Here is a 26668-nt window from a genome sequence, read left to right as displayed (position 1 = left end):
GGACCCGGACTTTTTATTGTTACTACGGATGCACAAAGTTCTCACCGTCTTCCATCTGTATCTCGTCCATACAGTTTGACTGATCTGGGTAATGATTAGACGTAGAACCAACACGACATACGACCTGATTATGCCGAGATAAATGTAACCATCTGGCTTTCTTTGTGACAATGGCATGTGATGGTTTGAAAGACGATTTCCCGGACAAAGTATTGCCCCAACCACCTTCATGCACGTGTAACCAGAAATGCAGTCGCAACAGCAGAAGCAACGGCGCGCTGTTCCTGGCGTTCTTCGTGCTCTCGCTTTCCTTGCACGGGATCACCCTCATCTGTTACCTTGATCTCCGATTTGAAGTGAAACGGGAGATTTCTCTCCAGAAGCGGGACGCTGCGTTGAAACTAGATGGAACAGAAGTGGCTAGCCCGGTGTTGTCTTACGGTCAACAAGCTCACAGCGAAGACGGCGCAGAGGGTCCAGAGGTAAACATCGATATGAATCCGACAATAGCAACCAGGCAGACGTGTAAAAGAAAGGGGGTTTGAAGTGTTTTGGCTACATGCAGCTATAATGACTGTACCATTATGATTGTCTCTTGAGCGTGGTTGGGGTAAGTAAATGAGACAGATTGAGTATTAGAACTAGAACGTAGAAGGCTCAGAAAGCGGGGCAGCTGATGGTGATGGCTAAGAGAAGAATGTACAGTAGGGTTACTGTACTGTTACAACCTACTGGTTAGGGTACAATGGAAGTGGAATGGAGAGAGCAAAAGTGTGTGTGTGTGGGAAAGAGTAGGTAGGAAGGTACTTTATTGATGCCCAAGATAAATAACAGGTTTACAGTCGTAAAAAAATAATTAAAAAGATGATTAAAGATTTATAAAAAAATATACAGCGACAGCAAGAAAGAAAGTTCCAAAGTAAGTGATGTGTATGGAATTGGTGCGAGAACAGGTGTAGGGATAGTAATCAGCTTGATCACCAGCAGGTGTAATGCCCGAGGGCTGAGGTGGCTTTATTAGAATAGTTGGGGGGGGGGGGGTTCTCTTCCCCTGGGCTGGTGATGGATTGTTTATTCTCTCTGTCACACAGACTGGCGCTGATCAAATGTTGGACTACCTGCTTAACCCTTTTTTGTGTATTGGTTTTGTATTTATGGGGCACTTCAGGGAAAAGGCCTGATTACAGATTCAGTCTTGGCTACGGGTTCTATGAGAGACCTTACTCATCCCAACACAGATTTCCAGTTTTCTCTCTCCTATAGTCTCACACTGACCTAATTACCTTTTTCTGTTGCTGCAATTCAGTTCCACCTACAACTCCTCTTCCCCGGTCTTAGGGTTTGCTCCGCCTCTGGCAGAGGGGACTTGCTATGTTGACGTGCCACAGCCTAATTCCCCTACTCGACCACCTCACACACAAGAGCTGTGTGTTTGTGGTGAGAGAGCCTCAGAGCGCGAGAGAGAGCCTGCCACCCAGTCCAGATGGTTCTGAGACTCTGTGAGGTGAAGGAGGGCCGTGGTCCTAAAAGACCCAGCTGTAGATACAGGCATCCTGCTACGCTGGCCCTCTCCAGATGCTTGGGTTAAACAACCGTGATTACGCTCACCGCAGTTGACATAGCTGGGGGAACGGCAGCATGTGGCATGCGGGCCCTGTCGGCCGCACTTGTTAGCTTCGAGGCACGTTCGGCTTTGAAGATTTAAAGGCTGCCTAATTAATTGTTTTCTTTTTTTTCTCCTTTATTCTCCGCTCATTGAAAAAACTGTCGTCGGTATTTGGCACTTGGCATACTGCGGTGTCTCTGTGAAGATTTACTGTAACTCGGCATGCCCTTGGAGGGCATTCAGGGCACAGGGGCTGTTAAGCCTAAATTACGTAGGGAAAACCCCCCAGCAAAACTTTTAACTTGCTAGTGTTTGTAATGTGTTGTTGAACTATAAAGCTCCGCAGTTAGGTTGCAGCTGAAGCCTAGCAGATTTGTGTTTTTTCCTATATTCTTTTTCTTCTGTGCCGTGCTTAATCTTGGCTTTTCGGATCATGTTTGGCTGTCAGAACAGAGGAAAATGTAAAGCCACATGTTTGACTGTGCACCCAAAATCCTTTGAGGGACGACCTACCCCTTTCTACACACACACACACACACACACACACACAAGCCAACAGCTGGAGCCGCGATGTTGATTGGAGGCACCTGCAGACCAAATGAACAGCCGTCTGTGCTCGCTTTGACATCTGGAGGCCTGTGTAGCGGCGAACCGTTCAAGCATACAGTCTTCGCCATCGGCCAGGCATTCCTGGTCTCGTGAGGTCATCCCTGGCTGTCTGGCTGGCGGCCGGTCAGTGATGTGGACTCTAACTGTTGTCAGCTTGGCCCAACATGGCCGAAGGGTGTTTGACATGATCCAACTCATCCCTCGCCGGTGGGGCGCCACATCTGAGTTGAGGTAGAGCGAGGATCTGAACCAGAGCTGGGGCTGTTCCACCTAAATAGAATCCATGCTGTCCTGTCGGTTTTCACAGTCTGGTTCTGATTCCATCCTGTCCATCTCTCCACACAGAACCACATCTTTTCCGCCTGTCTGTCTAAAAACGTAGTCTTATTCCGGCCATGACAGTTCAGTTATGGACTGTGTATGTTGATGGTGGGGTGGTGGGTTGAAATCCTTCAAATAGACTAGACTTCTATCTACTTATGATGTATGGTTTGTAATATCACACTGGCTGACCATGCCAAGGGGCTGCCTGTGCACGTGTCATTGTTTGGGAGACCCCAGGCATACTAACGCAAAGCAGATGCCCAATAAGAGTCTGTCTATTTGGGTCTATCCATAGTCCCCCTCTGGTCTGCTCCCCTGGTCATTACTCACCCCAACACCAAAGGGTTGCCCGAGAACGTTCTCTTCACACTGTCAGACTCAACAAAAAGAAGAGCTTTTGGGTGGTCTTGTTGTGTAATTGCAGAGTTTGTCTCCCTGTCACACACGCTCTCTTTCTTTATTCTCTCTTTCTCGTTTCCAAGATAGATGCAACGATCTGGAACATGGAACTGGGGTTTATAAGCCAGAACCCCAAATTCAAGGGTGTTCCGCTTCTGGAATGCTGTTAGCGGGGTTTTGAAGTGTTCCGATTGGTTCATCTGCCTCCAGGTCATGAAAACCCAAAAAGATCGCAGGGCGCATGTAGGTCAGGTCACGTGAGCTGGCATGCCGTTTGTCCCCTCAGTCACCCTCATAGGTGATGCGGCTGGCCGGCCTGTCTTGTTGTTGAAGCCATTTATCCTCTCATTCATGCCGTTTTTGAATGGCGCTAAAACCAGGTGTCTTTTGAATAGGGAGCGCTCTCATGTCAGACACCCTGAGTGTCGGCCCTTTTGTGTGCGCAAGGTGAGGCTCCGAGCACCTGTCCCCAGGTGACCGTCTCCCCTGCCAGGGACACAGACGGCGGGGACTAGGGTTACAGGATGATTTACAGACGCGCAGCCCTCTCACACGCACACAGGGAAGATGAAGACGTGTAGAGCTTCGGGTAACGATTCATCCAGTTGGTCCTTTTGATTTGACTCGTTGTCACAGGCCGACGGGTTACAGTGTCATGTTTCATTATTATTCCATATCCTTATTTTTGTAGTATTTTCAGTGAAGACTTTCATTAGCGTGCCCCACACACACACACACACACGCACACACACCACCTTCTGACTGGTCCATTGTACTGTAGAACAAAACCTACAATAGCTAAATGTACAGTTTGTATCATACATATTCCTACAGACCTTTTGCTCGCCAGCAACGTTTCTGTTCTACTGTCCCTCAGCGCCCCGGTGACCACCATCAAATCTCGGAGACGGGAACGAGCTTCACCCACAGGACCAAACGGAGCCCCAAAAAAACGCCAGAGTCAGGTACAGCCCTTTAGCTCACCCAGCTATCTTTACCCACGCGTTGTCCTATTCCACCCAGATGGAGCATGACTGTTTGTGCTCATGTTATTGATGGATCACAGTTATTACAGACAACGTATATCGATTAGCCTAATCCATCCATCTGCATGTGCTTAGTAGCTAACAAAAGACTTGATTTGAATCTCCTGCAGTTTCTGCCAGGGCATTGAGTTCCTTGAACTCGCTAGCTAATTCAGAGGGATGTCACAGATGCTAACATCAGGTTTACGGTGGATTTAAGGTTCTTAAATGTTACGTTTTGCAAACAGCCTGTTGATGGTTTCTCACATTTGTGGGATCAAATGTATTTATTTATTTTTAATGCCTATTTAAGAGAAGCAGCTCCACAAAACACAGCCGTTTATAGGGCCAGGGACTGACGAGAATGGGACTGATTAGGACTTGGATGGCAAACAAGGAAAATGGAGGATTTGAGCAAGACAGAGAGGCTGGTGTTGACTTTCCCCTCTCCCGGTGAATAATTTGAGTCTTCAGAGTGCTGTGTTCTGGTCCAGAGGTTCCTGAGCTGCACTGCTCTCTGGGATGACCTTGGTTGGGCTAACCAGTCAACCAACCAGTCAAAAAGGGTGTTCATGAGGGGGAGAGAGGGAGGGGGAGGGGGAGATTTTTCTCATTCATAGTGATCACAAGTGCTCAGCCATCTGGTCAATATGTAGGAATTAGATTTTATTTGTTTAGAATGCAAAGTAGGCAAGAAAAGAAAAAGGCATTGTGTCTTTGAAGTACCGTGTATGCAGCAAGTGCATCCTGATGACGTTCTGGAAGCTGTGGCGTGACATTGAACACTTGAGAGCGCAGTGCGGTGATTGTGCTTAAATTAAGATTTTGGGGGTAAACCTTAACCCCCCCCCCCAAAGAAGAAAAACCATGTGTAAAAATCTTGTCTCTAAACAATAATGACTCCCAGGTCTGTTGCACTACACACAGACTTTGTAATGTCAGCCTAAGATATGTGTGTGTGTGTGTGTGTGCTGCGGTGGGCACACCCGATTCCTCATACTGCAGGTCCGCTGCTTGTTAGGAGATGCATTTTAGGGATTTAGGCAGGGTAGACGCACTGGCCATATGTCTGATAGGGGAATGTCACTGTGGGGGGTGAAGGTTAAATGGCCTTTGTAGTTCTAATGACATAGTAAACATAGCCTAAGAGAAACGGCTGTTTGACAGGAATTCTTCCACTGCACACACGCATGCACACAGCCTATGAAAATGCATGCATCTTTCAAGCATTGATGGTGATGCCTTACCAATATACATGCACACACACAAACACACTATTTAATACACACACACTTTCATATGCATTCCCCATCTGGGCTTAATTCCGAAGAGAGGGTTTTGGCAGGATAGAGTATCTCTCTAATGATCTTCTCCAGTTCCACTGCCTGTGAATGCTTAAGGCTCTCATTCTGTGAAGACCCAAACCACACTTACAAATTACTACACTGGAAGATACCGCAGACTGACACACACAGACACACACATACGCGTACCTCCACCGGACTCTCCAAGGCATCAGGATTTGTTATTTTAGCTTGTGTTCAGTATTCCCGGGCTAAAACCTATTTTTCATTCCTAATCAGTCTGTTTTTCCTTCTTTTTCAGAGACCAATGGCAGGAGAAAAGAAAGGAGAAAAGGTACCACTAATTGAGAATGTATGTCAGCTTTAGTTCTTCACCACTGTATGTCCTTGCTCTGATTATACCACTTGATGAGTTGAAGGTAGAATCTGAGTCATGCTGATTGATAATACTTGGATTACAAATGGCACTTCTCTTATCTTCGATTTAAATCAGTGTTTACAGCAAGGAGGAAGGATTGAATGCACCATGGGGGAACGTGTAGTTTGGTCTCATTTCCTTGGACATAGATTGAGACAAGCTCAATAAATATTTTTTTTTTTGCAAAAATCCCTTATCTGACTGCAGTCCTACTGTGTTTCCTTTGCAGGTAGAAAGAGGTCTCCAGGTGCCCAGGGCCCCCCTGGTCTCCCTGGCCCCCCCGGGCCCCAGGGCCCTCCAGGGATACCTGGCATCCCTGGCATCCCAGGCAGCAATGCAGTTGGCCCCTCCGGACCGCCCGGCCCCCCTGGGCTCCAGGGTCCCCCCGGACTGCAAGGACCCGCAGGTATGGCAGACTGTACCCTCAGGACTCTGGATCTGGTCCCCCAGTACCCCCAAGTAGTCTGGGTCTGGACCCCCCGGTACCCCTCAGTACTCTGGGTCTGGACCCCTCTGTAGTCTGGGGCTGGACCCAGAGTGGCGTGAGACCCACAGAAGGGTGAGCTTTCACCCCGGGTTTGGGCAATATGAGGATATGTAACATGGCGACGAGGATGAGATACAGGGTATACTCAGGCCGAAACACCTACACCGGCAGTGCCAGCTACAGCCCCGGAGATGGTGCGCAGGTCACAGCGTGCTCGAAAGCCTCCAGACAGACTGATTGTGGGTTAATCACTGTATGGGTTAAATTGAATTGACTGTGCCAGTTGTAAGTGTATATGCCAAATAGAAATGTTGTTAAAATTAAGGTTATGAAAGACAAGGACACTAACTTAGCTTAATTTGACGAGTTGATTTGTATTCGGGGAATGTTGTAATTTGGTGGGGGGGGGGGGTGTTGTAATGTTTCTTTTGTTATACCACCAGGGGGGAGCTCTAGTATAAATTAACACCAGTTTAGCACTTCCTCTGATTCTCGTATGCACGAGGAAAGTACCTGAGTACACCCTGTATGGCACTTCGGCTCTTTCATATAAAGCTACCGCTTGATATATCCTTCTTCGTGGTCCGTGTCCTTGGCTAGGTTACCACAGTGATTGTCAGGTATGATGTCAGTTATGGCGTGAGGATGTTTGACATGTTGTAGTGCGTCAGGTGTGTCGTCTCCCCTTCATTCTCTGCCAATGTTTTTGTCCCCTCTCTGATGACTGATGTGTCTCTTACAGGGGTGGCAGAGAAAGCCAAAACCAAGGAGTTCCAGGTACATTGCATAGCAGCACTGAACAAATGCATCCCAGACATTACAACACAGAACATAGGAAGCTGTATTGTAGTAATGTAGATTTTGTACATGTAACACTGTCCAGTGGTTACTTCAGCTCTTGTCTTTGTCACTGTGCCTCTCTCAGCCAGCGGTTGTACACCTCCAAGGACAAGAGACCACCATACAAGTCAGGGAAGGTAGGAAGTGCTTCTTTACCACTTTGCACTTACCACTGTGCTGTCAACTCTCTTTCTGTTCCCTCTGCCTTCATGTGTCGTCTCTCCCTCTTATTTGCCACTCCTTTTCCAGATAATTCCTTACTTCAGTAGACTTGCCTCTCACTTTCTCTCCCCCTTCACTCACACACACACACTCTTTCTCTCCCTCCCCCTTCCTCTCTCTCTCCCTATATCCTACCCCCTCTCCTGGTGCAGATCTTTCTGAGGGGGTGCTGAGGAACTGGAAGATGGTGTCAATCCACCACCGAGTTTTCAAGATGCACTCTCGCTCCGGGCAGCTGGAGGTTCTGCTGGATGGAGTCTACTTCATCTATAGTCAGGTAGAAGTGAGTACGGTCCCTGACCTAACTCTTCTACAAAGCCATCTCTCTCTTTCCGTCTTTCAATCTATACCCATCAAACTCTATCTGAACCCTATAACTATTATCTATAGTGTATTTAAGATTCGTATATGTTTAGTGTTTGCACCTCCCTGCCACAGTCAATTCCGTGTTTCTATAACATACATGGCGAATAAACCGAATTCTGATTTACACAGTAGGGGCCAAAAGACTGAGACCTCTTGACACTTCTATAAAAAATGTGCTTAGAATGCATAATTTTCCCATTCCAAACGATACTTTTAGCTTAACAATTTGAGCAATAACCTGAATTTCTGAATACATTTGAATTTTGTCCTCCTGTTTTGCTTGAATGACAGCGTGCACTTGAACTGGCATGGTGTAAAAGAGAGTGGATTGGACACGTGCTTTTGGCCGAGTGCGAGACGTGATGTTGCATCCTCTGTGCATGTGAGAGACATGCCTCAGCGAGCCAATAGCAACGTTGTGAGACGAGAGCGATAGACATTGACATGGGAGCGAGAGATGCTCGTTGTGTTTGTACTGTGAGGAAGTTTAGTTTCATTTGTTCTTCGTGTGCGTCAATGAATACGAAGTAAGTGTGTCATTGCTTTGTTCCGTATTGGTTTATGCCTGTGTTGTACATATTATGATGTCAAGAAAGCGGAGATAGCCCTCCGACGTTCAGTTGTAATTAGAGGTATCGTTTGGTGCGTACATTAGCATAGACTGCCGATGCTAGCTTAGCCCTTTATCTGTTCAACTGGTGTGCCCTAATTTCGGTATGTATCACTTATAGTTGTATATTCCCTTTGTTTCAGACCACACACAAACAAACATACATACACTCACAAACACAATATAACTACCACATCAAGTTCATTAAGTAAAGGAAAGGAAAGAAAGCCTGTGCCTCATCGTCCAGTGTTCTTACCGACACTCCATGGTGACAACTAACACACCCCATTGAGCCAACACAGAACCTCCCCACCAAAATTGGTCCTTCGAGCCGGATAGAGTCGTTACAATGGCAACTTCTGGGCACAGTCAATCCATATCAGCACCTGGCTCCAGCTTGCGTACGCAGAGGGAAACCAGAAGGCCTGCACACCTGGATGACTACGTGGTCAGCTACGCAGACGAGCCCACCAAGCAGTTTGTTCGTCGCAGAGAACATGTGATGACATCCACCCCCAACAGTCCCAAACCACCACAACCAGGGACATCAAGTACGACTGAGAACCTCCTGCAGCAGATAGTGGAGATCACCAGACAGCAGAGTGAGACAGCTAGACGCCAGACCGAGTTCTTGGAGACCATCCTGCAACGCAACAGTCCACAAGCATCTGTTCAGTCGTTCAGAGCATCATTCAGCCATAAGACACCTCGGACCCCGATCCTGAAATCAGTGGAGAGGGGACAGCCGACACCTGATGCGACTCAACATGATGCATACTCTAGCCATTCTTCCTGTCTGCAGTCTCCTAAGCTTCCGTGTTCCTACGTAGAAGAGTTGTCTCAGGTACTGAAAAATAACTGCCTGGGTAGCCAACAGTACCCCTCACCACCTCCTCTTAGCAGAGACCGCTCTGAGCATTCCTATGCATCGCCATGTTGCACCCCGATAGACCAGAGAGTACAGCCACACAGCGATCAAGGGTTTGCTATCCGACCACTTCCTGCAGCCTCCTTTTCAGTCTCTGTCCGTGCCGGAGCCCAACAGGCAGTCTGCATCTGCACCTAAGTCAGCACCACTGCACCCGAACTACCCAGCTGCACCCCCAGCACAAGGTTATGTCAACAGTAGTCACTGGCTACCTACTCAAGTGGTCTCCTCGCAGGTACATGCTAACGCCGTACAGCATGTCCCTACTTATGCTCCACACTACGGGTTTCCACCTGTAGAGGGGCCCACCTTTCCTGACTTTACTAAAGAAGAAAGGGCTCACTATGTGGAACTCTGCATGGTCCTGGGGAATCTCCTCCACCCCAGCTTGTCAGAGCAGTATAAGTACTCCCTCCTTCTCAAGCATGTGAAGGTCCCCAACGCCCACAGACTGGTTCTTGCACACGCAGAGTCCCTCCTGCCCTACACCAATGCCCTACACGCACTGGACAGTAGGTATGGACGGCCGTACCAGTTTGTGCTCAAAGAGATAGAGACCCTAGAGAACCTACCACCTATCAGCGCTAGTGATGAATGAGCCTTCGACGAGTTTTCTATTAGAGTGCAAGCTATCGTTGGCATGCTCAAAGCTTTGGGAGAAGACGGTGTCGAAGAACTTCATAGCGGCTCCAATGTGAATTGCCTGCTTAACAGGTTACCTCGCAGTCAGCGGCAGCAATTCCTGAGAAACCACCTTAGGTACAACCCTGACAAGGCAAAGTACTCTCTCATTGAATTTGCTGATTGGCTGCAGTTAGAAACTAACTGCATGGAGTTTGACCCGACAGACAAGGTCACAGTGGAGAAGAAGAAAGGGTCCAGGGAACAGAAATATGCACCACGAAGCCAAAGTGGGCATACTACTGTGCTGCATGGGGCAGAACAGTACAACACAACAGCCCGGTCAGACAAGAATGCAGCAGTCCCACCTAAAGCACCCACCAAAGGTAAACCGTTCTGTCCGTACTGCAACTCTACAGGACACTACCTGACCCAGTGCACAGTGTTTACTGCACTCACTAAAGACCAGCCTGTCTGCTGGATCGAGGAGAATAAGCGCTGCTGGAGATGTGCTCGGTTTCACATGGCCAAGGACTGTGACCTCAAGAAGCCATGTCGCCTATGTCAGGGAAAACACCTGTCTATCCTTCATGACATTAATCAACAGGCGAGTGACACCACCAAAGAAAGCAGTAGCCTCTACAACTCCACAGCAGAGACTCTGTACTTAGACCAGTCACGCTGTGGCGGCAGGGTGTTTCTGAAGGTAGTGGAAGTCACTCTACATCACCAGCAGAAGACACTGAACACCTTTGCCATCCTAGACGATGGCTCAGAGCGTACTATTCTTCTGTCTACTGCCGCACAACACCTCGGCTTAGATGGCAGCCCAGAGCAGCTGAACCTACGCACGGTGCACCAAGATATACGTACCATGCATGGTACCTCTGTGTCCTTCACCATCTCACCAGCTAGCCAACCACAGAGAAGGTTTACGGTGCAAGGAGCCTTCACAGCCAACCAGCTGGGGCTATCTGAGTACACCTACCCGGTGAGTGCCTTACAGGAGATATATGTGCACCTTAGAGGGATACCTATACCCCCCTTCTCAAAGGCACAGCCTCTACTTCTGATCGGCTCAGAGCACCCTGATCTCAAAACCCCAGTAGAGCAAGTGTGTCTGGGTCCACCAGGTGGCCCAGCAGCGATCCATACCATCCTCGGTTGGACTTTACAAGGCCCATCCAAGCACCTATAAGAGCAACTCTCAGCGTCACAGTGCCTCTTCATAAGCAGCTGCTCATCTTCTGCCGATTTACACAGAGACGTTGAACGGCTTTGGCAGATGGACATCCTACCATACAGGGACGAGAAGATGGTAACCAGGTCGCGACAGGACCAGGATGCCATCAACATGTTGGAGGCACAGACCATCCGAGTGGAGGTGGACGGAGTGCAACGATACGCAACTCCCCTCCTGCGAATCAAGGACATGCCCACATTGCAGGCACCAAAAGAAGCAGTGATGAGCCACCTCCGTGGCATCGAACGCAGGTTAGCTAAAGATCCTTGTTTGGCTGCCAGCTATCAAGATGAGATCCAGAAGCTTGAGAAAGCTGGTTATGTTATCAAGATACCATCAGAGGAGGTCGCCATGAAAGGGGAATCATGGTACATCCCCCACCACCTTGTGACCCACAATGGAAAGGACAGAGTGGTGTTCAACTGTTCCTACACCTACGATGGGAAAACACTCAATAAGCTCCTGTTACCAGGACCCACGCTGGGACCCACACTCTTGGGTGTGTTGATACGCTTCAGACAACATCGACTGGCTATCAGTGGTGACATAAAGGGGATGTTTCACCAGATCCACCTGCTCCCCAAAGACAAGTCCCTTCTGAGGTTCTAATGGCGGGATCCGAAGACAGAAGCACCACCTGATGTGTATGAGTGGCAGGTTCTTCCCTTTGGCATAACGTGCAGCCCATGTCACTTGGCTGACCTACTGTCAGCCAAGTGACGAGATTCGATGGTCAGTTGAACGTTGTTTCTACGTGGATAACTGCTTGCAAAGCACCCCTTTGGCAGGAACAGGCCGGGAGTTGGTGAACAATCTGACATCCCTGCTCGCCTCGGGTGGATTTGAGATGCGTCAGTGGGCCAGCAACTACGTGTCTGTTGTAAGCCACCTACCCAAAGAAGCCAGATCCGAGAACTCAGAGTTGTGGATCTCCCAAAGCCAGGCAGACCCTCAGGAGAGGACCCTTGGTCTGAGCTGGCACTGTCTACCTGACGCTCTCCACTACCGCCACCGCCCACTCCCGTTTCAGAAGGTGACAATAAGGAATATATACTGTGTTCTAGCGAGCCAGTATGATCCCCTGGGATACATACTCCCTTTCACCACCAGAGCCAAAGTCCTGATCCGACAGTTGTGGGCAACAGAAAGAGGATGGGATGACCCACTCCTCCCCTCCGACCTCCTTCAATCCTGGGAAACATGGGAAGCAGAGCTGCAGCACCTTCCTTTGATCACCCTTCCTAGATGCTACGTATCAGACGATTTGGATGTGCTGGATTCTAGGAGGGAACTACACATCTTCTGTGATGCCTCGGAAGCGGCCTATGGATCTGTTGCGTACCTCCGCACTGAACACCAAGGTGAGGTCCAGGTGGCATTCATCCTAGCCAGATCCAGGGTGGCTCCAAAACGCCAACAGTCGATACCTAGACTGGAGCTCAGTGATGCGCTCACAGGGGCACAGCTCGCCAGGCTGCTTCACTGTGAGCTCTCATTGGAGATTAGCAGCACGGTCCTATGGACAGATTCTACGACTGTGCTAGCCTGGTTGCAATCTGAATTTTGCAGGTTCAAGGTGTTTGTAGGCACGAGAGTTGCTGAGATCCAGGAGCTCACAGACAGCCATACCTGGCGCTACGTGGATACAGCCAGTAACCCAGCTGACGATGTTACCCGTGGGAAAGGTTTAATGGAACTATCACAGCCTAATAGATGGATTCAAGGGCCCCCATTCCTCTACCTCCCTCCTCATTCATGGCCCGTAAACTCAGCTGGTGGAAGCAACCTGCAGGTCTCAACAGTGGACAACAGACCAGACAGGAAACCCAGGAGCAGCTGATTACCAAAAGGCCGAAACTGCACTGATTCGGCAATCCCAGAGGGATAGTTTCCCAGAAGAAACACAGGCCTGCCAATATGGGAAGCCTGTTTCCCCTTCCAGTCGCCTCCTTACCCTATCTCCCGAGTTTGATGGCATTGTTGAGCTCATCCGTGTGGGTGGCAGACTACGTCACGCCAATGACCTCAGCTCAGACACCTTGCATCCCATAGTCCTGGATCCCAAACATCCCATAACCCGTCTCCTCATACGGCAGTATGACTGCAAACTGTGCCATCCTGGACCAGAAAGAGTCTTCGCGGAAATGAGGAGAACCTTCTGGATACTCAGAGGGAGAGAACCCATATGACGGCACCAACATTCCTGCATAGAGTGTCAGAAGTGGAGGGCCAAGCCCACGATTCCAAAGATGGCAGACCTCCCTCCAGCCCGCCTTCGCCTCCTAAAGCCAGTGTTCTACTCTACAGGTGTAGACTGCTTTGGACCGTTCCTGGTGCAACCAAAAGAGATGGGGTGTGATTTTTAAGTGCATGACCACCCGTTGTGTTCATCTGGATCTGCTCTATAACATGGACACAGATGCCTTTCTTATGGCTCTGAGACGGTTTGTGGCTCGACGTGGGACTCCTTTTGAACTTCTCTGTGACCACAGAACCAACTTTCGAGGGGGTGATAGAGAGCTGCAGGATGCCTTCAGTGCCATGAGTCTGGACCTCCAAACACAACTGGCCAAGCAGAAGATCCGGTTCAAATACAATCCGCCTAACGCACCACATTTCGGAGCTATGTGGGAACGTGAAATCAAAGCTGCTCTCCGTACAACAGTAGGAGTTCAAACACTGACAGAGGAAGTCTTCAGGACACTCCTGACAGAGGTTGAGGCTATACTGAATTCCAAACTGTTGGGATATGTCTCTTCTGATGTGGCCAATCCTGATCCTGTGACCCCAAACTACTCGTCTATCCCGAGTCGGAGTTGCTGAGTCATCGGAGATGGCGTCACTCCCAGGTACTGGCAGATCAATTCTGGAATTGCTTCATTAAGAAGTATCTGCCCAGCCTTCAGTTGAGACAAAAGTGGATGAAAGACACTGAAGACCTGAAGACTGGATCCACCGTGATGATCGTGGACTACCAACTCCCCCGAGCGCTCTGGCCTGTAGGCCGGGTCGAGACCATCTATCCTGGAGCTGATGGCCACATACGTTCAGCGGCTGTCCAGGTCAAGGACAGACAATACCATCGACCAGTTGCTCGACTTCAGGTTGCCTGCCGTTACGGATGATGATAACCAGCAGGCACCTCTTTCTTAGGTACCGTCTACAGGACATACATTCACCCAATGAATGTAGGGGCGGCTGTAAAAGAGAGTGGATTGGACACATGCTTTTGGCCGAGTGCAGACGTGATGTTGCATCGTCTGTGCATGTGAGAGACATGCCTCAGCGAGCCAATAGCAACGTTGTGAGACGAGAGCGATAGACATTGACATGGGAGCGAGAGATGCTCGTTGTGTTTGTACTGTGAGGAAGTTTATAGTTTCATTTGTTCTTCGTGTGCGTCAATGAATACGAAGTAAGTGTGTCATTGCTTTGTTGTTCCGTATTGGTTTATGCCTGTGTTGTGTTGTACATGTTATGATGTCAAGAAAGCGGAGATAGCCCTCCGACGTTCAGTTGTAAATAGAGGTATCGTTCGGTGCGTACATTAGCATAGACTGCCGATGCTAGCTTAGCCCTTTATCTGTTCAACTGGTGTGCCCTAATTTCGGGCTTGTTACAAACTGTGTGTATGCATATACATATACATATATATATATATATATATATATATATATATGTATATGTATATGTATATGTATATATATATGTATATATATGTGTATGTGTATGTTTACTTTGTATCACTTATAGTTGTATATTCCCTTTGTTTCAGACCACACACAAACAAACATACATACACTCACAAGCACAATATAACTACCACATCAAGTTTATTAAGTAAAGGAAAGAAAGCCTGTGCCTCATCGTCCAGTGTTCTTACCGACACTCCATGGTGACAACTAACACACACCATTGAGCCAACACAGAACCTTCCCAACACATGGACTCCACAAGCTTGTGCAAAATCCAATGACCCATTTTATCCCAGCACAATCTGTCAATGTTCCCATGAGCTTCTTGTGATGACAGAATGCTTGGCTTTCCATACTTCAGTTCCTCTTCGGTTCAATGTGGTGTCAGACTTTTGGACCCTACTGGCTAGTATTCCATATCATACCTGAGGTATTAGGAGCAGATTCTGGTCACGTTGAAAATCAAACTGTAGTATCAGTTCAAAAGAGAGATGACTAAAAAGACTACAGGTGCTGGAGACAGACTTCAACTAGTTATTTTTTGCATTTTAAGGATTGTTAAATTAGCCTGGTCCTAACCAGACCCTCATACATTTCATTTGTACAGAGGGTCTGGGATCTCTCCATTGACAAGCTGTAATAGTGGAAATTCAAGCGGCACTGTGTAGATTTGAATAGTCAAGAGATGGCGGTTACAATAAATTTATTTTGCTTATACAGATCATGATTTAACAAAGTACTTTGTGATCAGTCATAACGAAGGAGGTGCTAGCCACAGGTCGTTCGCCAGAGTGATACAGAACAACCCCAAAACCCTGCCTTATATAAACTTTAGATCAAATGGTTTTTCTGAACTCTGTGATTGGTCAGCACTGCTCAGTGACAGTTAAGACAATATAACCCCCCAGGTCAAGTGACCAAAGTCTTTTGATGTCACGGCTCTTTCTCTAAATGAGGACAGTAAAGATACCCTTAATGAAACACAAACAGGACACAGGACACAATCTCCTTGGCCAAAAGGTCAGGGCTGCTAGATCAACTGAATCCATCTATCCATCTCCCTTTAGGGCACAGAACTCAAACATCCCCCAACCTCTGTGCCCCTAGCTTCTCAATCAGGCATCATAAACCAATACCATAAATACCTTAAGACCAACTGCAACATCCATTTGTTTAAACACAACCTCAGTCTATTAAAAATACATTCTTAGTAACTATATCAAAAAATGCCATTACATTCCTTACTTTTTTTTTTTAAACAACAAAGGCATACAAAAGCATAAGCATACAAAAATATAAAACATCCATACAGATATGGATGCAAGAAAAGAAAGTAACCCCCTTTAATCAAAACATAACCCCAAAAATAACAAGAGAATTACATATCACTCACAGTAGCCTCTTCATCCTTAAATGGTGGAACCCAGTCAGAATCCTCTAAGGGACTATAGTTCATCATTTGAACAGCAAATGATTTAGCCATTGTCTTTTCCACAATCTTCCTTACACAGGGAAACAGACAACAAGCCAAAAACAATAGTATCAACAAAATGACACCTATTCCACACAAAACAGACAGAAGAACTGCCTTCCATTTACCAAACATTTCCCAAGAACCGTCAATCCATGACCAAACTCCTTTTGAATCATCAAATCCAGAATGTTCAGACAATTCTAATCTCAAAGTACGCATGCTTGATAATGCTTTAGTGACTGACCCATCACTCGCTGTATTATTGGGAATGTACGTACAACATGTATTATTGAAAAGTACACAAACACCCCCTTTTTCAGCCAACAACATGTCTAGAGCAATCCTGTTTTGCCATGCCATCTCTGAAGTCTTAGCCAATTGTTCTGATAATCCAGAAATCGCATCAACAGTGTAATTAATAAAACTTTGCTGATTATAATATATATAATTAATCCAATCCACATTTTTGTTAACCGTACAATGTACGCAAAAGAATGATTCTAGTCCTGCAGCTACCTGATTTCTAGCTTTAAACTCAGTAGGCACCCCTCTTGGTACTCCAATATCATCTATGTAAATTCCACAATCAAAAGAACCAACAGGAGCAGCTCGTCTCTGTCTGCCTGAATCAACCGTCACATTTCCTAAAGGCTTAATCAACGTCTTACTAACTAACATCACCTTAGCACACACTCCCACCCATCCTTTTGGTAAACGTGATCTAATTCTACCCCCACAATACCAAAATATATCAGCTATATCGCGTCCTGGATATACCAATGGGCCAGAAGGTGGTGGAGTATGATGTTTTCCCTCACTATCCACACGAACAGAGCTTCTATACTTGTAACAAGGGTGTAAAGTCCCATTAACATCTCTAAACTGCATCGCCTCACAGTATGGATTTACCACCCAAGTATGTCCACAAGTTCCAATCTTTACTTTCCCTTCACTAAAGTTCCCCACGAATACTGTTTTAACAATATCGGAACTTTTCTCAAAACACTCAAACTTTTGCCCTGGAACTATAACAAAATCAATCAGAACATCTTCCGTTCCCTCGTTCTCAATTGGTCCAGTAAGCATAGGACGTACTGCTGCACATCCTAGATTGGAATTTAAATACCAAGCACTAGAACTCTGGTAATGATAGCAGTTAGTGGGACAGACTGGACAATTCCTGAACAAAACCAGATGACTACTGTCCACACATCTCGTTTTATCAATGTCACCTGAAATAATTCGATGGTAATTAAAATCATAACAACTAGTTGAATTAAATGGTGCTGGCATAATCAGTGAAACATCCTTAAGTGGCTGGCAATACACACATGGTGGGTGTTCTTCGCCTAAAACTTGTTTTACTGAATATGTTGCTAACTTATACCAAGAATTAAACTCCATCTCCGATTCCATTTCATCTACAACCTCTCTCTCATCACTTTTCAACATCTGGAACGTTGCAGGTGAAACAGTTGAAGTCATTGGATCTATTGTCATAGTATCATCAGAATTATGCATACTTTTATTCAAATACAAAAGCAAAAATACATTAAGAGCAATAAGAAATGCCATTCCCAAGACAAAACCCACTGCACCCCGTATACCACAAAGTCCAGGTTGTCGGAACTGATGCCATGGTCGTGCATCCGTAGTGGCCATCTTCAGTTGAATGTAGGCAAACTTCTGTCAGGCGGTCTAGTCGAATCGATTGCAAACGACGATCAAATTGCTCAGGGCAACTTTCAACGACACTGCACTTCGCGTACAGCTCGGAAATTTCCTTGGTACTACGCAGAACGCGTATCCTCTGCTTCCGTCTCCAGACAAGGTGCACGCTTGCAATGGTTAGCGTGTATCCACGTTGCTCTCCCCTCGATCTTAACCGCCGGATTAGTCGTCAGGAGAATCTGGTATGGCCCCGTCCACCTTGGGTTTTACCAGGCGTTTCAGGGCCTTCACCACGATCCAGTCATCTGGTATCAAATCATGCAGCGGTCCAGTCATAGGAATAGCCTCCTTCACCTGCCTGTGAATCTCACACAAAATAGACTCCAAAAAGGTTGCACAGTGATAAACAAGCACATTCTCACAGAGGTCAGTTAAAGGTAACTGACTTCTTGTCGTTTGACTTAGTCTTCAAAGTTCTGTTCTCTCATTCAACCGAAGTGTTTAACACAATGTTGAATCCTATCAACACCAAAATAACTTCCTTAAACAAGTGTGACCCATTATCATTACATAACCTCAAAGAAAAATCCCATCGAAAATAATCTAAATTAACAAAAGCTTGATCACTGAGCCCCTGAGAAGTCTAAAACTTCCTCCCATCCAACAATCATTAAACAGTATCACTTCTCCAAAAATTTAACTCTACAAAATCCATCTATCAATACCCAAATAGTTTCTCTAACCTTAACTGTGAAGCTTATCGTGTTTAAATTCCTTTTCTCATAATACTTGTCCCACATATGAAGTATTAACAAAATGACTATGCATCCATTACAAATCCTCTTGTATGCTAAAATAATGCATTCTTCTTGATATCACACAAACTGTAGAGGCATGATCTTTCCATGTGTTAACTTAGCAAAATCTCAAGATAAATGTTTTATGCAGACCATACAACCTCCATTTTTTATTCTCATATCCTTCCTTTTTCCAAAACGCATTTTCTTGTGGATTTGTCCAAGTTCGAATCTCCATTCCACCATTCCTTTCTCCATCTGTCCGCTGTATTCTGTAATTCTTATCAAATATACTCAAACAAAACAAAATTCTCACTCTGGGTTAAATACAGTCCAATATTTTCAACTCAGCAATATCATATCAAACCCTCACAATCCTATCACAAATCCAAACTACTGAAGCTAAATTCATAAAACCATAAAACCCCCATAGTCACTCTCTGTTTAGATCAGTCAGTCATCAGTCAGTCATAAATTCCTAAACGTCATCTCTTCCTCTCTAAGAAGCCTGCTCTTCCCTTAAAGAATCCATAACAAATGTTGTATCAAGGTCACACAACAATTTTCCTCAAAAGAGTCCTGTAAGCCCAAATTTGTCAAGTTAGGCTCATCCGGACATAGCAACATCATCTCATCACTTCCTGTAAACATATCAACATCAAAAACATATTCTAGTTAGTTCATCAATGCATTCAGGCAATCTAGAAACTGCTCCAGCTAGTATCAGCACTAGCATTTTCCCTGTGGAATAATCATAATTGTTAGAGTGAATTCCACATTTGCATACAGCAAGTTGTGTCCCAGATCAAACTAAGAAACTTCCTGTTTCCATACCTTTCCCAAAATCATATGTAACACCAATTATGTATGTAACACCAATTATGTATTTAACTATCAGTACATATTTTAACTCTTTTCCCTTTTATGAATTAACAAGCTTACACTGAAGCAAACTACTTTTGAACCAATTTGTATAAAATAAAACTATTTTAGAAAACAGCCAAATTACGAATAACCTCAACTTTTAGTCTCTTATTATCTTTTCTTCAAAAAAACCTTTAGGAACAGTTCAAATGAATACCTTTAAATTTCAGATTCCCTTTTAATTTTTCCCTGTATTTAAATTCACCAAATCAACTCTCTCTTTTTCCAAGACATGTAGAAAACTAGCATCACTACCCTAAACCAGAATTTAATCTGTATGATTCCAAAATAAAACATAGACCATAAAATGTTCTTAATGTAACCATTAACCAAACTTATACCCCATCTATATTTCTATATAGGTTAGATAGGTAGAACTTCATAACTTGCTTTGGCTGCAGTCCAGAACAAGCTACTTAGCACAACCATCACACCACAATTTATCAGACTTAATGAGTCTTCCCAAATTATTTCAAAACCAAATTATCATAACCCTCTTTATGAACCAATACCATAATGATACAACCTCATCACAGCCTAACTGTTTATCCCAAAACATTGTACCATGCCCTTAAGACAAAAGAAAATATAAACTCTCCCTTTTTCTTTTAAACCTTTAAATTCACAATTTAACATAAACCCGTAAAACAAAACCTTATTCTTTAACACCTCAAAAGTTTTATCAAAGCATGTAATGTATACACCTTTGAATATTCCTATATTTACCAGCTATCTCAATTACTCTTTGTTAGTGAATCAACTCAAATAAACAATCACGCATTTCAAACTCGCATCAAACAGCGCGCTCTGGAACAAAGCAAAAACTCTCAACCTTTTTTCATTTCTTTTAAACAACACAGATGGTTGGCGTTTACCAGCTATTCACTTAATTTTGCTAAAGTATAACTTTTCCAATCCAATTAGAACTAATTTATGAACCAGGGTCTAATTTCTGCATTTTTATGGATACCATCACACACCACAGATTTTCCGCTCGTAAATACAAGTTCTGGTCTGAAAGGCTCCTACCTCCCTGTTTGGCTAGGATTTAGAATTAATGTTAAATCATACATTTGTAAACCACCAAACTTCGAATTCATCTAAACGGACACATCTTTCACCATTAATACTCACATAATTATGCAGAATTACACCCTCTGGGATCACCTCAGTAAAACTCAACGTAACGGGACTTTTTTTTTTTTAGCCCCCACCTTTCCTCGGAATTTCTGAAACTCATTTAAAATGTCCTCAAACAAACAAAACCTTGTTAGCAAATGTCTCAAAATACTCATCACGTAACATATTTCAAAAGTAACCAAATTAATATGTAAAATTCGCTCCAAATGTATCTATTTCTCTAAATTTGCGTCTTTGTAAATTTCTCAACTTCCATCTGCGCATGCGTCATGCGGTTACTCATCCTGGATCTCAAATATCAAGCTGCAATTCCTTTACTAGCCTGTACCCGCCTGTCGGTCTGTTAGTTTGTTAGCCAATGTCGTTGCCATAGTTGCAAATTCAACTTCCTGGACTCTCCTTTGTCTCAGGACAGAACAAAATGCACTTCCTCCACGTTTTCACCATTAGCCATTAACCAACAGTCACAGCCTGGATTATCTTTTCAAGTCTATCAACCATTAGTACCATTTTAATTTCAACATAAAAATTAGGCTCCAAAATCTACATATGCACCTAATATCACTCGTCAGAGGACGACAGTTTACCCATGTATTAGCATTCTGGTTGGACAAAGCTTCAACTTCAAGTCCATTTAAATAGGTAAATATGAATACCACCAAACCCAACACATTTCAACAAATCATCTCAGCAGCAATAAACACACATATGTAGCACCTTTGCCCTTAACAACAAACGCAATTCGGTCTCAACTGGCTCAATCTTTCTAATCACTTCTTCATAACCCTTTACATATTTCTTTAAACAACAGTAACATCTGTGAACTCCCACAAAATTAAAAATAAAACCATCGAACATTTCCAGACATAAACAAAAATATTCCTTAAACAAAACATTTCCGTTTGAACACATAACTTTCTATAAAAGTTTCAATAACCCCGGGATTGTAATTCTTCAAATGAATACCGCTTTTATTGCCAAAACTGGCCTTTTACTAATTATCCTACCCAAACACTAAATTTCCAGCGCGTTATTCAATAACGAATCAAGCTCATAATATAGAAAATCGGTCTGTACATAATTTCCAAATCAAGAGTATGGCAACTCACAATATTTTCTTAAGTTCGACAAAGAAACAGAAACACACATCTGTTTTCCCAACCAATATACTTCACAATTCAACGTCAAATTCTCAATAAAATGAGTGATATATTATTTTTTTTTTTTTGCACTCACGTGTGGGCACTGCACGCAGAATGAGCTTCACTGAAAGAATCAACTTCCGCTAGGCTCAAGCGCATGCGCCTCTTTTCAAGTGGAGAATTCAGTCAAAGAATTAACATTAGCATTTTCAAAACAGAATGTCTCCGTCTTCAAAAACAAATGCCTTCTGGCGGTAATCAGACCGATGTAAAGTCTAACATCAAACATATAACGGTTAACACAGAGTTGTAAAACAATCGTCTCTCCTCTACCAACAGTGTCAACCGATAAACATTGTACGCCACCATTTCGAAACTCAACTTCCGGTCACGAACCCCTCTGATTTTGCGAGAGTTCGCTCACAATTTCCAGAAAACTTTCAACAAAGATGACACATCTCCGGACATTCACGTACATTTTGCTCAAATTCCCACAGTTAAAGCACGCATTTTGGATTGACCATACCTAGCAATTCGTGTTGGCCTACATGTTTTCAACAGCATGTCAACACGCTCTGCATCAGCTTTGACCATAGCCCACAACACGCTTATTCCAAACACAACAGGGACTCAAACCCTTTGTTCCGGAGAGGACTTTAACCTTTCCTTCTTGGAAACACAATGGCAATTGCAAGTCAAGGCACAAGCTTCAATCTTTGCGGGAATCCAAAGCAAATCTATAAAAAACATTCCAGGATCCTACTTTCTTGACTTTTCCGAGATACAACCAGCTGTCAGAAGAAATGGCAAATGTCTGACCTCTTCGTATTCTGTTCTCGCATTCCCGCAAACCCTCATGCGCCCGCGCATCCTGCCGCAACACCCCTGGCTGCGGATGAGGCGAAATTTGTTTGCGGAACAGCCAGAAAATCTCAATCGTGAATCTGTGGGGAAATAGATGAAAAATTCCCCACACTATTCTGTCCTAATATTTCTTTATCCCTCTACCTATCTCCATCCAATCAGAAAAAAAGCTCTCCAATCAGGCTAAAATCTATTCTTTTCTCCACTTCAAAAAAAAAATCGTGTATCTATTTCTCTCCACGAACCCATTTCGCAATACAATAAGGTCCTTAAAACAAAACGACTCCACACTCGAAAATCCACATTTATCAATCCATATTTGCATTTGCAATAAACTATCGTTACCATACTTTTGCTTCATGTAATCGATGTTTGGACAGGTCAATTCTGTCTCCAGACCATTCATTTTCAGAATTACAATCCATAAACGATAACCAACGACGGAAAATAAAGACACAATTACCCCTTTTCTTTTCTAAAAACAATTAAATTCCGACTTCCCAACTTTCAATGAAAATAACTGCACAATCTTAAATTACAAATATTCAAACCGAAAAATAATTAAAATTTCGAAAAGTAATTAAAATTTTGATTTTTGTAATTTGTATATAGCTTGAATAATAGACACCATTAGTTACTCATACTTCTTTTAACCTCAAAAAACATAAAACAAAAATGAACACGCGTGTTGCAAACTTAAAACCTCTACTTTGAAATTTCACAGGCCTATACTTCCTAAACTTTTTCTTTTCTTTGTTCTCCACCTTCAGGGACTCAAACCCTTTGTAAACACTCACTCACACAGCTGATTTCCTCACAAGTATACTTTTCTCTCGGGACTTAGAATCACGTTTAGGCCGTTAATAAATAAGAACTGCACCAATGCCAATACAATTTCTCAAACTATCACTAACCCAACATATTCTAATCCTTAGGGTCTCAAAAAGACACAACACGATATAACATGTGAATTTATCTCCCTCTATGTGTTTGTTCGTCAACAACACTACCTCTATGTGTGTCCGTCGACACACTTCTGCAGACATTTTTTTTACGACTTTCACGTAAAAGGTAGGTTCAACAACCTTACCTTATTAATTCGTACGACTTTACACGTACAGGACAGTTTTACCTCTGCCCAATTACTTACTTAACCGAATTATTGACAATAGCCTAAAAAAACACACATTTAGACAACTCAATATCACACAGTAACCAAAAGAATATCTCACCGGTTCTTTTGAAGACCCCGCGTCAGCCACAAAACGTCCAACGGGCGCCCCCCCTGGCCCTGCTGTCTCACGCATGGCGGAAGGAAAGGCGGCTTTTTGGCGGAAGGAAAGGCGGCTTTTTGCCGGAAGATCAATTCGCCGAGGGGAGCCGCCTGCTGAACGCCGTAGACCAACGAGGATCCCCCTACTGGCCACCAAGTGTAATAGTGGATATTCAAGCGGCACTGTGTAGATTTGAATAGTCAAGAGATGGCGGTTACAATAAATTTATTTTGCTTATACAGATCATGATTTAACAAAGTACTTTGTGATCAGTCATAACGAAGGAGGTGCTAGCCACAGGTCGTTCGCCAGAGTGATACAGAACAACCCCAAAACCCTGCCTTATATAAACTTTAGATCAAATGGTTTTTCTGAACTCTGTGATTGGTCAGCACTGCTCAGTGACAGTTAAGACAATATAACCCCCCAGGTCAAGTGACCAAAGTCTTTTGATGTCACGGCTCTTTCTCTAAATGAGGACAGTAAAGATACCCTTAATGAAACACAAACAGGACACAGGACACAATCTCCTTGGCCAAAAGGTCAGGGCTGCTAGATCAACTGAATCCATCTATCCATCTCCCTTTAGGCCACAGAACTCAAACATCCCCCAACTTCTGTGCCCCTAGCTTCTCAATCAGGCATCATAAACCAATACCATAAATACCTTAAGACCAACTGCAACATCCATTTGTTTAAACACAACCTCAGTCTATTAAAAATACATTCTTAGTAACTATATCAAAAAATGCCATTACACAAGCGTTAACTTCCTTGAAGGCGGGTACTCTGTTGAAGTTTAAAACTATTGGATCTGCCCAGAGCCACTCTGATCTGCCATAACCAATCGCTAGCGTTCGCCTTAGCCAACTCCTTCACCACTACTGTAACGGAGCTAGCTGCCGTAGCTGGAAAATCAAACTTTTCCTGAACCCCGTGGGGAGGAGGGCCACAACATCATGGCCACCAACAAAACTTAGCAAAGATTGTTCTTGCTCCGGCTTTAACTTTTGGATATTCGGCAGCGTTGCCACAACGGACCAAATGAATGGCTTCGCTCGCATCTTTCTCCGCTGCCATTACCGAACTACAACTCAAACTAGCACACGACATCAACGTCATCGTTCTCAGCCACTCCCTCTGTTCGCTGATTGGCCCTACAAGAAAATGATTGGAGAAAACCGACTTGTGTCGAACTCCCAGACCTAGTACAGAAGCAGAATCTAAATTGAGCGGAAGTACGTAGGAGGGCAGAGCCAGGCTAGTGTTAAATATGATTTATTATTAAAAGTCCTTTATACAGTGAAATGTGTTTGTTACTGTACCACAGCTGTAGATGGCTCTGTTTAACAGAACAAAAAGTTATCTGAAAATTCTGTAACGGTAAAATTGTGTGGGAAGGTTCTGAGGGAAAACCAATCCTGAAACGACCTGCCATTTGCATTGTCATAATACCATCGGATAAACATGAACTCAAATTGTTGACCCAACTCCAACGCCTTGACACACAAAAACATGTCATACAAGGCCAAGTTGTAAACAACCGAGACTAGACTTTGTAGAGCGCTGGACCCCATCTCTTTCTCTCCAGCTCAGTAGATATCTCTAAGTAAAACACCAACCAAAAGTACTTGTTTTCACCTAAAACCACATGGAACTATAGTAATGTCCACTCATCTTTTCTTTTAAAACTCTTCCTTTTCCTCTGTGTATCCCTTGTCTTTTAATTTTTTTACTTTACATCCTCATTTTTCCTTCCCTCTCCCCTAGGTGTACTACCTCAACTTCACAGACATTGCCAGCTACGAGGTCATGGTGGACACTGCCCCATTCCTGCGCTGCACCTGCAGCATCGAGACAGGCCAGAGGAAGTTCAACACGTGCTACACGGCGGGCGTGAGCGTGCTGCGTGCCGGCCAGAGGATCTCCGTACGCATGGTGTACGAGGACACACTTGTCAGCATGACCAACCACACCACCTTCCTGGGCAGCGTCAGGCTGGGGGACGCGCCCCCCACAGGCCGCCACTAGGTCCCACGCACCTCTCCACTTGTGGCTGAGGACCGTGTCGTCCACAGACGCAGTCTGAACTCTTCCCTGGAAGATCCGACCACCATGATCGGTTCTTGTCGTCGGCCTCTGTCTGGTATCTGATGGGATCAGAGGTGAGGTGATCTGATGTAGGATGGCATTAAGTTAGCGGTGATGCTTTTAAGCCATGTTCAAATACCGTCAGTGTCTACCAGTTGGCTTGCCTTTACATTAGCTGTTTAGTGATTGTGTCAGTTAAAGGTGGTATGAAAAGAAGTCTAACAAAGCCATATCTCACTACAAATTATGATTAAAAACATCCCAAACCTACATAAGGAGAAGTATCCTTTTGCCATAGTCTAATGTCCTAAATAATCGCTGCCTCAGAGTTAAACAAATGGATGTAACCAGGAAGAACACAGCACGAACAAATATGATGCTGTACCTACATTGTATTTGCACGCAATTTGCACTAAGGCACCCCAGCAGAGTTAACATATGTAAGATATGTTTCGTTACAATGCTGTTTTCAGTTACCGTATGAATGAATCCACAGTTAGTAATACGGTTTGTGTTTATATTTCACTGTACATATGTGTATATAAAATGGGATATACTTTTTGTAAATGTGTGATTGATGGAATAAAATCAGTT

The 26668-nt window shown here is 44.5% G+C and overlaps 1 protein-coding gene across 2 annotated transcripts; it reads left to right on the top strand.

Moving 5' to 3' along the window:
- LOC134032789 (ectodysplasin-A-like) lies at nt 1-26668 on the top strand. 2 transcript variants are annotated; one of them, XM_062476854.1, is made up of 8 exons: nt 1-482; nt 3816-3903; nt 5569-5601; nt 5915-6091; nt 6915-6949; nt 7098-7149; nt 7387-7511; nt 25754-26668. In XM_062476854.1, the coding sequence occupies exons 1-8, from the start codon at nt 171-173 to the stop codon at nt 26012-26014; spliced, it is 1083 nt and encodes a 360-aa protein (XP_062332838.1). In that variant the 5' UTR covers nt 1-170; the 3' UTR covers nt 26015-26668. The 2 variants fall into 2 exon arrangements, with proteins under 2 accessions (XP_062332838.1, XP_062332837.1); XM_062476853.1 differs by having other exon boundaries at nt 7387-7517.

Source organism: Osmerus eperlanus, chromosome 13 (assembly GCF_963692335.1).
Source record: "Osmerus eperlanus chromosome 13, fOsmEpe2.1, whole genome shotgun sequence".
Lineage (NCBI taxonomy): Eukaryota > Metazoa > Chordata > Actinopteri > Osmeriformes > Osmeridae > Osmerus > Osmerus eperlanus.
This window is presented reverse-complemented; position numbering and strand designations above follow the sequence as displayed.